Below are 14224 nucleotides of genomic sequence, written 5' to 3' on the forward strand. Positions count from 1 at the left end.
AGAAGTAAATTTTTTGAGAGGAAATGGTGACTTTTACGTTACTCTCTGTGAGTAACTATTAAGAGTTTAATTTGTCCTCTTTATATTCGATGAGAATTATTTACAGTGATCTCATGGTTTCTATTAAATTATTATTTAATAATAATAATTATTATCATGAGAATTATTATTAAATTTCTATAAAGTTATTCGTAATGTGATAGGCTGTTCCAATTTATTAATTTCTATGTTCCATCCCATTCTGTTTATTAAAAAATATCTTCCATTGAAAGAGTTAGGTACAATGATCACTAGAATGCACCACTGCACATATCTATGACTGTCTTACCGGTTATGTAGAGGTAAAAATTACTTAACTTGGAATTTAGACAGATTAGTTTGATAAATATTGAACAAACGTAGATCAATTTTTCGCTTAAAAATATTAAATAAAATCTAAGGTAATAAAGAGAATCAAACTCAGTATCACATTTTCAATCTTTGCCTCTAACAGCTCAACTAATCTGGCATCTCTAATGTGTACAAATTGAAAGAACGTTGACAATTAGAATTTTCCTCTAGATTCGCTAATCTAATATATCAATAGACTCTATTATGTTGGGTATTTGACTGAGGTAGAGACATGGAGAACCCTGAAGTCAGTTACCTTTCAGTCCTCATTCAGAGAACCAGGAGGGATAATTAAGGAATGGGGACGTAAGGTGGGAGATTGGAGACCAAGAAACAATGCGGAAAACTTGATGAAGAGAAAGCTTAAGTTGATGGGAGGCAGGTGGCTGTAGAGAAAAGGTTTATGAAAGGGTGACTGGCGGAAAAGATAGTTTTGGAGTCAGGAAGTGGCCTGACAAACACATAGAGGAAAATCCGGATTCAATAATTATGTTTACAAAAGAATTATGGGACTTTTAAAAAGTAACTTTGGAGAGTTGATACATTTGCAATTGATAAATTGACAAAAATTGGACTTTGAGCATCTTAAAATATTACAAGCTAAGAATCATGCCACGATCTAGATTTGGGTATATTTCTTTCACATAAAAGTAAAAGGTCTTAAAAATAAATGTTTTAATTCCTAAAGGTTTGGGCTCTTTCAGTGGTGCTCAGTTTCCGACACCTTCCGAGAAAACCCGAAATATTGTTGAGGTTTGGTCTATATAGGAAGGTTGCATTGTTGCCGGTTAAGTTTTGTGTTTACTGTTAGGTAGTCCATTTCACATAAAAATTTTCTGCAAGGGTCATGCAATGTAGAATATTTCATTGCCTAGAAATAACAATATTTCTTTTTTGGTTTAAGGCTTGATTATACTTAGCATCCAAATGTCATTTAAAAGAGACGGTGATGATATTAGTTTATTAAACAGACTAAAGGTTAAGAAAATATTTTATTTAACGGAGTTAAGTTAACAAGAGCAGACACCATAACGCTTAAATATTTTTGTGCAGAAACAAAGAGTCTCAGAAATACTCGGAGATCATATTCCAGAAGATGAGGCTAAATTGTTATCAAATGGCAGGTAAGTACAATGAACAGTATAGTTTGAAATTGTTTGTCTAATTAAGGAGAAGAAATTGAATTAATTCTTCAGTATAGTTACCATTATTACCATTTATACTACTTCAACTTCTTAATTGTTTAAATGAATTAATTCTAGGCTAACTTGCCTAGTTTGTACACATAGGCCTATTTTCGATACCACGACTATGCTAGCTAAGCATAGACAAGGGAAAAAACATCTCTTTGGTGGGTAAGAACTCTATATTCATTATTATAATTTATTGCCATTAACATGAAATGATTACTTATTTTTACTTGCATTTTAGAACTGAATAAGTATATTAAAAGAAATGAGCAATTGGAACTGCTCAAAATAAAAAAGGAACAACATCTTCTGATGGAAAATCAAAAAAGATTGGAACTAGTCAATTCTGTAAATATTGCTCAATTATTAGGTCAAAAAAGTAATGAGAGCAGTGAATTAAAGGCAGGAAACCGGCGTAAAGTTATAGAATTACCTATTGTTGTTAATAAGTTACCAATTTCTTGTGGTTAGTAATACAAATTAAATTATTTTGAAATTATATAAGATAAAGAGAAGAGGCTCTTTCTATAACAATTAATTTTTGTAAACTAGAACCGAAGAAACCCTCATCGTCGGCCTCTCAATTAAGAAAATACCTCAAAGGTATCAAGAAAAAACAGTCACTGGAGAGTGTATTAGATAGAAAAAAATCAACTTACAGTTCGCGGAGTAGTGAATCAATGGATGCGATACACTCGTACGATTCAGGCCGTGATGCAATTCAGATAACGTCAAACAAACCACGTTCTTTACAAGCTGAAAATGATTTTTCCAGACATTTGTGAGTGGGTACTAAATGTATTTATGTAAAGCATTTATTAAAGTTAAAAGTTTTAAGGGACCAAGTTTAACTGATTCTATTTTAATTCCTAAATTCTTTCAGATCAAGTCATTAAAAAAATATTTGTTATGTTTTGTTTACCTAAAATTTTAATGGAAATATTGCACCATTTTTAAACAATATCTCACTTTTGTGACTGGCATTTCATGTTTTCTGCGGTATAAGTCTAGTATGGTTCGCCCTATTTTTGTAATTGAAAGCAAAAGTATTAAATTGAACTAATAAATACAAATTATTTTACATCACCTGCTTTATAAAGGGATTCTTGATAAAGCAAACAATTTTTAATTTTGAGTTAAGGTTCTAAGGGTAATGAAGTTGATGTTCAAAAAAAAAAAAACTGTTGAACCAAAGGGTCTTCTTTTGGAGCACTGTAGCAATTCTTTTCTCCTATAAAAGTTTCACCTGTAACATGTGCACTAGAGGGAGTAAGATTGCTGTTAGATTGTCGCGCTATCACTGACTTAGAGGAACAATGTAAATCTACATATTTTGAACATCACAGGAGTTCAATTGTGAACCCCAAACTTCTTAAATTAATAAATTTAGATCGAATTAATCTTCTGAAGCCTACTACTACAATTACTTGGACACAGTGCTTAAAATTTTCCTTATAAATAAATCAATCAATGTATTTACTTCTTAGGCTAGGAATAGAGCTGCTTCTATATTCATTAGCCCAGAGGCTCCCGTAGGTACATCTAATAGGGTACGCTTTAATAAGGAGAATCTGCTGAGCGTTCTTTCAACAGATTGCGAAGCATCTTAACATATTAGTAAACTCTACAGGGAAGTACTGATTTAGTGGACTCGATGTTTCGTGTAAACGCAGAAAAATTGTGTTTAATGACCTCGATTACATTATTCAAGCATAATTTCTTTTTTAAAATGATTATCAGCTATTAATAGTACAAATATTACTTCTTTATTCCATCTTCTTTCTTCCCTTTAAGCTCGTCACCATTTTTTACTATACCTGATAGTGCAACTCCAGGCTGATAGGGACGTCCATTTTTTGTCATTGTTTTTATCATTATTTCCAATATATTTTCAACTTATTGAAAGTTGAAAAGCGGAAGTGATGTAATTTTTTTTAAATTTTAAAACAGATCTGGATGGATTAAGGATAAATCAGGCAATTGGAAGAAAGATCCTGAAGCAGAATTTGATACGGATGATGAAGATAATGAAATATCCATACAGAAGAAGTAATATATATATAATATTTCATAATGTAACGGTTATTTTATTTTATTTTTTTTTTTTTAGGTAAGGCATATATTCTTAATAATAGCTTTTAAAAAATTGTTTGCTACAAGTATAGAATTTTTTCTCCTATTTTTAATAATTATTGTATTTCTTATTAAAAAATTGATTATATTACAATAGAACTTCCATCTATAATAAAAGTAATTAATTTCTTGTTTTTGCTTTATAATAATAATAAAAAAATCTTTCTAAATGAAATAAATATAATGAAATTCAAATAATTAAATTAAAGTGCAGAAATAACAGAAGACATAGGATTTAATTTCGTTCCTACGTCTTTTTTATTAGGTTAAACTTTTGTTCAAATTTTAAACCACTTAATGGACAGAATATTCATAGATACATAAAATTCTGGACGATATATTGCAGCAAGGATTTTTTTATTTTACATTTTTGAAGTAATTATAAGATTTTTATTTTTCTTTTTTAACTAATCGGACGGAGTGTAACTATGAATTTCTTTCGGAGGATTAAAAATAAACAATCATAGCAAGTACTAATCGAAGATATCGAGCTAATTCTGTGAAAAAAACCTAATCTAGTGTTCCGCAACTTTTTTCCATCCGCGGCACACCAAATTCTATATTTCATTCCACCTGGTACTCCATTAAGTGTCAATTTTTTGTTTTGTTTGAACCTGCATTTTTAACAATTATTTTACATAATTTTGTCCACTATCTTGTACAGCATTCCCATTTGTAGAAACCACTTATCCAGATTCTCTAGTAGAAGTTCTAGTAATTGAAGAGGAAGCCGGGAGTTCGGTATCACCGCCCCGCTATACGCTTCCACACCAATGCTCTCCAAGATATTCTAAAGAAGATTCCCTCAATTTAAAAGAACCCAGACTCTTCAAGGTAACCTAGGCAGGAGCCGAGAGTTAGGGGAAACCATTCGCTCATGTGAAGCTATCCCCTTCTACTTTATGAACCAAGAGAATGTACCTATCCTCGTACAGCACTGGTTCAGTCAGTCGGCCTCTAGAAAAAAAAAAAAAAAAAAATTGAATAACTTGTTGAGAAGTGCTTTTTCATACCTTGGAAATGAACGTATTTATTATTTTTAATAAATTATTTCTAATTTCAAATAATCACAAATACTAGATTGGTAGAAAACAGTTGCGGAACTCTGACCTAACCCATATCTAACATTAAATTTGCGAACAGTGCGGTGCTACACTAAGCAAATATAGAGAATTTACAGTTCTATCAGACCCAAACTATTTCAAAAATGTATTGTATAAAATGAAAATTAAATCTAAATGAATAAAAATCTATTTTGTGGCGAAATTTTTTTCATAACTAATAACAATCATAAATATATCGCTTACATGATTTCCAAATGCGTACAATTTTTTTTTTCTCAAAGATTATAACTACTAGTTTAAAAAGTTAGTTATTTTAAAGCTTGTAAAGGCAGAATAAGTTACAGTTTAGATTTTTATATATATATATATATATATAACAACTACTTTATATGAAGAAGTGCCGACTACTTTTTAAAATATTTTTTCTATAAATTATTTTTGTTTGTTTATGACTTATAGAGATTTTTAAAATTTTAATTGGTTTGTAAGCATATTATTATATGTATTTAATTGTTAATTTCTGTGCTAAAAAAACTACACAAGGTATGCTAAGCAAAAAATTGACAGTTTAATTAATTTTTTCAATTATATTTTATCGGACAACTAAATGAAGCTTGTTTTACTTCTTTGTTTCATTAAATTTTGCGTTGATAATTCTTTCTGTCTATAACTATGCTTATGCATTTTATATATTTTTTACTTTTTATATAGGAATCGTTCCATTGTTATATTTTTTTATTATAATTTATAGATGTATGCATATAAGCTGTTTCTTTGTTGTAATAAAACAATTGTTTTGTCATTAAAATTTCATTTCTGAAATTGTTAAATCTAATTTCAGTGTTGAAGGAAATACTTATTTTTTCAGACTTGTTAATTTGCCTTTCTTTTTGTTAAAATTCCTTGCTATCTGAGCATATCGTCATCCTCTAATTTTACTGGACTCAAATTTTGATACAAATGAAGGCTGAGATGTCTATGTTCCTGGAAGAAGGAAAAACATTATTAATATAATTAAAATCTTTAATTTTTTTTGCTACTTTTTATTCATATTAGATTTTCTATGAGAAATCTATTTACAAGAATGATTTTTGAAGTAATCTGAAAATGAGGAAACCAAATTTAGGACATACTTTTTAAGAGAAGCCAAAAACTTTTCTACTTTTTTTCTTTTTGAGAAGAAAATGTAGAAGTATAAATTTAAAGCATTCGAAAATGATTTTTATAATAAATTAATTTATATTTTGATAATTTTGGTAAAAAATTTAAGGCAACCTTTAAAAACAACACATTGCACATAATTTTGGCATGTTTTGGGTGAAATAAAAAAACTATTTTTCACACTTGTTATAAACACTACGTGTAATATGATGTATGTGTACAATAATAAAAGTGAATGACGTAAGAATGGATTAACTCAGGTAATGAAGGGAGTGTATTAGAGGGCTTGACTTCCACGCGGAGATCCCAGGTTTGAGACCTTTAATACCCTTAGATTTGTTTTCTTCTCTGAGTCTTTTATAGCTCGCTATGTTAAGTCAGTGATGTATGTAGCAATTGAACTGTGTCTGGAGCCTAGAAGGCACTGAACTGGGCGCCAATAGCCTCAGATGTTGACGCGTCTTAAATTAAAATAATCATAATAAATGTATAAGAAAACAAACAAAATACTAATAGTACAATATTTAAACACATTTACTACTAAATAATAACTTATCCTCTCAATGTTTTCTTTCACAGTTCTCGCATTTTCTTATTAGTATATTAACAATTAACAGCAACCTGAAATTCTTCCTCAGAACTCGATGATATAAGCCTGCTCCAATACTTAACATTCTAAGCATTGAAGATTTTCTGATGCCAACCTTCTTTCAAGAAACTTTGCCCTTGCCACAAGTAGTACAAACCTGAACTCAACAGATGATACGTTCAAAAAAGAAATCAGGACACCAATCTTTACAAATGTAAAACTGAACTTTGTATTAATTCCAGTAATTAACTGAAATTAAACTTTTGATCGAATACAATGTTTTCTGAAGTAGAGTAGGCTAAGTAGAAGGAGTAAATATTTCCATTGAGTTGCAGAATTTTTGGTTTTTTCCATTATCTAAATTGAATAATTTATTAATTACTTTTACTTACAATATATTCCTGACCAGTATCTGATTCTGAATCTTCATGTGAACCACCTGTTAAATCATCTTCATCTTCGCCTTCTTCACTTTCTTTGGCTTCGTCTGAATCACTGAAATTGGGGCAACTCATCAAATCAGGCTGTTATATCATTAAAAATTGGTAAAGTGTTCATTAAGAAGTTATTTTTGTTTGATTCGCAACTTTATATGAATAATTTTTTTAAAAAGAAAATAAAATGATTCATTTTTGAACTCTGGAAATTCCAAGTACATAAAAGAAACAATTGCTTTTCACCAAAAACAAAAAATTTCATTGAATATAGTTACCTTCATGCATACCTTCCCCAATTTACTGTATGTCGCCTGGTGCAAAACATAAAATAGTATTAAACATGCACAGCATTTGAAAGACAAAATTAAAACAAAATTTAAAAAATAATAATGAAATTAGCAAAATAAAGAAGTTAATAAAAAAAAAAAATTATAATCATGCTTTACTAACTGAAAATTGATTATTAATTTGGTTGATATTCGCAAGGTGCGCTTTTATTACAAAGTTTTTTGGATTTATAATGATTCTCTTGCAAATCAGCTAATAACGCAATTTGCCGGCTTATTCCATGGTCAATCTCACTTAGAATATTCTTCAAGATATTAACTTGTTTTCGCTATGTTTTGGGACAAAAGAAGAAGTGGAGATTCTTGTTCCAATTTGAGTAGCTTTCCCGAATGAGGAATTGGAATGCGAGATTAGCCCAAAACTTACAATATACTCTAACAATAACTATTTAAAAAGGACTACTGAGACTAATGTACTTTTAATAATTTGCTATTGAAAAGAAAAATGAGTTAACTCAAAATTAGGTAATCTCTCACTCTTTTTTCCCATCTCTATATTTTCAAATATATATTTAAAGGAAATCGATAATTTATTATTTATGACACCTCATTAAATAGTGAAAAGGTTCACCTAAGATCTTAACTCTTAAATAGATTTAATTTTCTATAACAATTTAATGTGATAAGGAAGACGTTATAATTGTAAATAAAAGCATATCTTTACAAATAAACAACCAATCAGCCATTTCCAAACAAAAGCAGCTAAAAAAGCATTTAAAGCATGCATTATTTAAAAAAAAAGAATGTAGCTTTGTTGAAATTAATTTTATACAGCTGTAATAAATTCAATCTACTGAATGCTCTAATTGTTAATAGTTTAGTTATCTAAGCTAGGGAAAGCACTTGACTAATCATTTATGTTGTGTGTGTAAAAAAGTGCATTTTTTTTTTTAATTAACTAAAAAATATATATATTCTCCTTATTCTGCTGCTAATTATAACATCCTAAACCTAATCTAATTTTGTTTAATGAAAACAAAATAAAAGGCACTAATAACCGTGGTCTTTTCTATTTCCACAATCACCCCAGACTATAAATGTAAATTTATACAAAAATTTTAATCGTACCTCTTTTCTTTTTTTTTTTAAATAACTTTTTGGGGGATTCACCTCACCGCAAATATGAAAAAACAAAAATTGCAACGAATTAACGTTATCTTAATTTTAATCTATTATTGGCCATTTAATTCAAAATTAAATAAATTAAAACAAAAAATAATACATTACTTTATTGTATCAACAATTTTGTACAAATTTTATTATAAAACAGCAAAAATTTACATTTTTTTAAAACATTATTTACAAATTAAGGTTATAATAAAAATAAATTACTAATTACAATTTCTTTAGCGAAAAAAAAATGGTAAGATTTATAGTCTAAACCATTTTCATTTTTATTCATTAAAAGTTCATTCATAAAAATATATTTCATTGAAGATATGTTTCATTAAATTATTATTTCTGCAAGGACGTCTATTTCATTGTTTTTTTCGATCTAGAAGATGCAAAATTAAAAAATAATGACATGGTGAGGTAATTTCGTTTCTTTTTTATTAAATAATTATTTATTTCACCTATTGCCTTTACCTTAAGTCACATTATTTGTTGAACACATTTATTTTTGGCGTCCTTTTTTTATTCTTTGATTTCTGTTTCTCTTAAAACGAAGCACTAATATCAGTGTTACATTTGTTAGAATACATTTATTTTTCTCTTTTTGCTTTTATCTAAGACCCTAAATGCTTATAATTGTTTTTTACTTCATATAAACCAATTGATTTCTGTTACAAGAAAAAGGAGAAAATTATTCACAAAGCGGTTTAGTTTATTAATTAATTAATTTTTTTTTTTTGCAAATGAAAAAAAAAGAGTGTTCTGAAGTATTTTAAACTCTTGTTTCCCATTCAAATTTAGATGCTCCTCTAGTACCAAATCTCTCACAGAAACTATCATCCAACAAACCTCCTTCAATAAATCTGGAAGCAGATAAAGGAGTATCTTTTTATTTGTTTATGAGAATAAATGTTGTTATTTAACTTAAATTTATTTATTTAAAGTGTGTGACTGTGTGAATTTAAAGTGTTTTGCTTTTAAATTTTGTTTTTATCTTCTCTTTAAGAAAAATTGCCTTGCTTGTTAAGAAAAAGTTTTTAAGCAATTTTTACTTATAACTTTTTTCGTGAATAAGTATAAAGCAGAGTGCGCGGGGATTATTGATGTGCTAAAAATAAAATAAAAAAAATAATAAAGGTTTCAAAGCTGACAAAATATTTCTGGCTCGTGAAATAAAGGTAATAATTATGGGAGGGTTAAAATAAAAGAAAAATAAAAGATATAAATCAATTGTAATCGCCCACCTGTGATCTCTTCGAGGCGGTGCAGAGGCTGGTGAGGTAGGCTCATTGGAACTTGACTGCGATCTTCTCCCTCTGTTAAAAATAAATAATTAAAATTAAATAAAATAACCCAAAAAATTTGAGAGGTGACTACACAAATCAATTTAGAGCAAGATGTTAACTTATTAAGATTGTCTTTTAAATGGCTCCTCAGAATTTCTTCAAACTTTATATATACTTATTGCAATGACGTAGACCTACAACATCTCCAACAATTACTTGAAAAGATCTTTTAAGAGGACTTAATATTTTGCAATTAATTTCTTAAACTTGTACAACTAAAATTGTGGTACAATAAAACAAAAAAATTATGCAGTTACTTTAATTTTATTACCTTCTTGGCTTTTGTTGTCTTTTAATATCGTTTAGAAGTGCCATCGTTGATGCTGTGAGATGAGCGTGATACACTTGCTGCAAAAGTAAAGGAAAATAATGAATTTAAAAAAAATCAAAGTAATTGGGATTATACGATAATTTTAAAAAAAATATAAATAATTTTACGGTTTTTATAACAATGTAAAATAAAAAGACTCTTCACATACTGGTAAAGATGTTGCTCTCATTTCTCGGAGGTCTATATTTCGGAAAAAGTCACACAGGAGAAGCTCTTCTATGGACGGATATCTCTGTTTAGGATTATTAAAAATGAATTCCAATACTTCGATTACCTGAAATTATTAAATATACAAATTAATTAATCATTAATGTATGAATAAAGATTGCAAAATAAATGGGTGTATACAAAAGTCAACAAGTCTCTCCGGCAAATGAGGTTGGTTACTAAAGAAGTTATTCTACAGTGCGCTACCCTTACTCTCATTTGATTAGCTAGCAGTAGTTAAAAGTGTTACCGAGGTCTGGTCACTGCCACTATGTAATTAATATAAATCACACATGCAAGTTATTCTTATAGTAAAATATTGTGTTGATACATTTACAATAAAATTGCTTCATAATTACTACTTTCAATAAGAAAAGTACTCATTTTAGTATAAAGTATTTCTGTGCCAATAGTGCATACTTCCAGCTGTTCAGATTAATAGTTTAGTCATCTGGCGCTGTAATCTGGATTGCGCCAGTAGATCCACTTTTCATCGCATGTTACCAAACTACCTACCAGCTGGTGTAAATTTTAACTGCAGGCTATTTTTGTCTTTACCAATGTTGTATGAAGGTCTGAACTTTCAAAAAACCCTGTAACTTTTGCTTGGTATTGGCTCGGTCAAAGTATCCACTTCTAACAATAGTGTACTGTTTGTCTTTTCAAACTAATTTCCCATTTTTGAATTTTTGAAGCTAACATTGAGCAGTTCATTCAGAAATTGCTATCTCTTCAATGGCATAAATTTTCTTGGTAGCTTCGATTACAAAATTTTACTACAATTCCACAGTCATATTCAATAAACAAAAGTGAACCAAACAATTAATTAGGAAATAATCAAAATTGAACTCTCTGCCTGCTAAACAATGACAATCATTTGAATAACTTTTTCCTTAAATGCTCTAAATCTTCAGTTAAAATAGTTTTTTTACTTAATATCTATTAATAACCAAGTAGCTTTATGTACTGATATGTAGTTTACTTTTATTAAAAAATAAAGAATGTAAATAAATAATTAATTCTGTTTCATCATACAACCTCATATAAATTTATTCTCTCATAATCTTCGCTCATCAAAAAACCTTCATTATTCCGCCTTAGGTTTTCAAAGAGAAACACCTAACTTTCTGTTTAATAAATTATTGTTACTTTCCAATTTCGTTATGAGCATGAACTATCTATAACGAGGATAAAGATTAATGCAATACGGCACAAAGCCTTTTCTATGGCAACAGTTTTAAGCTTAAATACAAATACTCGACATGATGATTTTTGTAATCAATGATTTACCAAGTCAAGTAAAATAAGTTTGTGATCCTGAAACATGTAATATCTGCATAAAATCATCCCAAGATACCCACAATTATCCTGCTTCCAGCTACAATTATGTAAAAAAAAAGAACAAAAAAAATACCTGAGGATAATTAGAAATATCTAATAAATTTGGAGCAGTTGGTATTGCTACTGTTAACTCATAACCAGCGCACATTTCAAATAGGACATGACCTATTCAAACAAATAAACAGAAATTGCATTAATTATGAAAATATATTCACATTAAAATAGAAATCAACAATAAAGAATAGATTTGCTAACCAAAACATATAACGTCAACAACTGATGGATCTGATCTAAAACTTTTTGATATTACTGGATAAATTCGTGATGTAAAACCAAATAACACATTTTCTAAGCCACTCAGTCTGTAATTCAATTGTTAAAAAAAAAAGAACATATTAATAAATAAATTTGTTGCTAAATAATATTCAGAACGAATGTAATTGTCTACACATAATTTAAATATACGAAGAATAATAAAATTTGTCATAAATTAAATTAATTGTTTCAAAATTTTACTCATCAGTAAATGTACGAAATGAATCCAGATAAACAAACCTATAAGTTCCATTGAGTATTGTCAATTAGTTACCTAGCAACTCCATTCTGTATGATGATATTTCCGGAATGTAAATGCGAACAAGAAGGAAAACCTCTTTCTTTTAAGAATAATAATGCTTCTAATATCTGCCTACCAAGCCTTTGAACTTGGGTTGTAGGTAAACCTTCACTTTTCTCTCCATATTTATCGCCCCAGTCTTCTTGCCAGACACTCTGTAAAATTTTGGAGTAATTATTTCATATTAAATTGCATAATGTATAAAAAGAAAACATTCTTTGGAAAAACAGTTATGAATTTATTTGCAGGTTTGTTTATTCATTTCTTGGGCGGTATTTAGAGGAAGTTAACAGCTGCAGTTTAATATCTTTGCGTTTAAACCAAAAAAATAGGATCAGCATGGAAATCAATATTTCGCCGAAGGATTGGTAACGATTATAGAACAAGAGAGCCTACATTTTGAAGATTAGCATTATTTATTTAATAAAACAAAAAAAAATTTTTTTATACATTTCTAAAATCCCAATATTCAAAAGTAAAAAAGCTATTATTGTTAATATTTTTTAATAGAGAATTATTTGAGTATTCCAAAATAAGTGCAACCAAAATCACTACAACTAGAACATCTAGCCAGTTAAGAAATTAACTAAAAGACTCCAATATATTCTTGATAGAAAGAATAATAAAAAATCCTAAACAAAGAACTTTATTCACTAAGGAAAATTGAACTAAATGCTGGTAAAAGAAACTAAGGAAAATCTTTCTTAACGACTTCTAAGTGCATACATTATCATTAAAAAAGGTTTATGAGGAGACGAGCGGACAAAGCCATTTTAATGGACCCTATTTAAACTGTTGATGAATGCAGCAACGTTTTATTTTTATTTTTTCTTTGCATCTAAGTTTTTTTATACTGTTCTTGCTTACAATAATTCATTAACAGACTGTAAAACTTTATCACACAATAGTGGTACACTTAATTCATTAAGGTTATACTACCTAACAACGTTAAAAAGATATTTTAGGTTAAAAGAATTGCACTTAATTATAATTGACGTAAGTTTATTCAATCTTAAACTTTTTATGAAATATTTGATTTAATATAAACAAAGGAAGTGAATTTAAAAGTTGATTCTCATCCACATTTACAACTTGTTGAATAACTTTCAATATTGAAATGTAATCCAGAACCGTATTGACTCTAGCAAATTCCAACGTTTGAAACATCCCACATTCTTCATAATGTTTCCCTAAACTTCTAAGTCTATAAAAAAATCGTGATGATTGTTACAAAATTTCCTCAAATTCCTTAACTTGCTTCATTCTTTGTGTCCTTTTTTTGAAAGCAACTTTTGCACCATCTTCCCATGTCAACCTGAGGCTACTTCTCACTCTTGCAGGTGGCCGAAAGTCGTTATTGTGCTCTTTTCGAACATGAACATCTGAAGGTCTGACATTTGAATTTCAATGTAAGTTTGAAATCTTAAAGCGGTCCCACCTAATCTGTTCACTATCAGCCTTGGATATCACTTCCCAGTTTACTGGAAATATCATTTATGCTACACTTGGTGACGATCTCCAATCATAGGTGAATCTTGGAAAAGATGTTGATCTATGGATGGATATTTTGTGTTTATCAACATGTTCCAACAATCGAGAATATTCCAATTCATTTATTACTTCTTATTAGTAATTAAGGGTTGTAACATATTTACTTTACTTCCACTATTTTGCGTTTTTATTCTTCTGTTTTTTTATATTTGCCACGTTTTGAAGTTTAAGTTTTATTTTACCTACCTATCTACCCAGTCTCCATTTTTTGCCATTCCTTCTCCAATTTATGATTCTAATTTACTTTACAATGCCCTCAATATCGTCTTCTAGGCGCCTTCTTCTAAATCTCCCTTCTGGTTTGCTCTCGGAATCTTATTTTTTGGGATTCGCTGATCACAGGCATTCTCACCCACCTAATTCTCTGTTCTTCTTAATGAATGAAACCAGATCTGGTTCCTGAAACAG

The 14224-nt window shown here is 29.0% G+C and overlaps 2 protein-coding genes across 11 annotated transcripts in view; one reads left to right on the plus strand and one right to left on the minus strand.

Annotated features, from left to right (window-relative positions):
• Positions 1 to 1145: 1145 nt before the first annotated feature.
• LOC141457879 (sodium channel modifier 1-like) lies at positions 1146 to 4249 on the plus strand. Of its 2 annotated transcripts, none has more exons than XM_074135244.1 (6): positions 1146 to 1368; positions 1444 to 1514; positions 1653 to 1741; positions 1822 to 2046; positions 2133 to 2365; positions 3531 to 4249. In XM_074135244.1, the coding sequence occupies exons 1-5, from the start codon at positions 1318 to 1320 to the stop codon at positions 2363 to 2365; spliced, it is 669 nt and encodes a 222-aa protein (XP_073991345.1). In that variant the 5' UTR covers positions 1146 to 1317; the 3' UTR covers positions 3531 to 4249. The 2 variants fall into 2 exon arrangements, with proteins under 2 accessions (XP_073991345.1, XP_073991344.1); XM_074135243.1 differs by having other exon boundaries at positions 2133 to 2361.
• An 892-nt stretch (positions 4250 to 5141) lies between these two features.
• The window catches only part of Slob (Slowpoke binding protein), a 160250-nt gene continuing 151167 nt past the window's right edge, over positions 5142 to 14224 (minus strand). For 7 of the 9 annotated variants that reach the window (XM_074135218.1, XM_074135221.1, XM_074135220.1 and 4 more), the window contains 8 exons: positions 12239 to 12420; positions 11905 to 12011; positions 11723 to 11814; positions 10250 to 10375; positions 10042 to 10118; positions 9669 to 9740; positions 6920 to 7022; positions 5142 to 5761 (listed from right to left, as the gene is read on the minus strand). In XM_074135218.1, the coding sequence (XP_073991319.1) occupies positions 5684 to 5761; positions 6920 to 7022; positions 9669 to 9740; positions 10042 to 10118; positions 10250 to 10375; positions 11723 to 11814; positions 11905 to 12011; positions 12239 to 12420 (837 nt within the window). In that variant the 3' untranslated portion in view covers positions 5142 to 5683. Of the gene's footprint in view, positions 5762 to 6919; positions 7023 to 7239; positions 7276 to 8600; positions 9288 to 9668; positions 9741 to 10041; positions 10119 to 10249; positions 10376 to 11722; positions 11815 to 11904; positions 12012 to 12238; positions 12421 to 14224 lie in introns of those variants that run through there. The other 2 variants (XM_074135225.1, XM_074135222.1) reach the window with 2 other exon arrangements.

The sequence above is a fragment of the Rhodnius prolixus genome, unplaced genomic scaffold (assembly GCF_049639745.1).
Source record: "Rhodnius prolixus isolate KJV_2025 unplaced genomic scaffold, Rpr scaffold_5, whole genome shotgun sequence".
In the NCBI taxonomy this organism is placed as follows: domain Eukaryota; kingdom Metazoa; phylum Arthropoda; class Insecta; order Hemiptera; family Reduviidae; genus Rhodnius; species Rhodnius prolixus.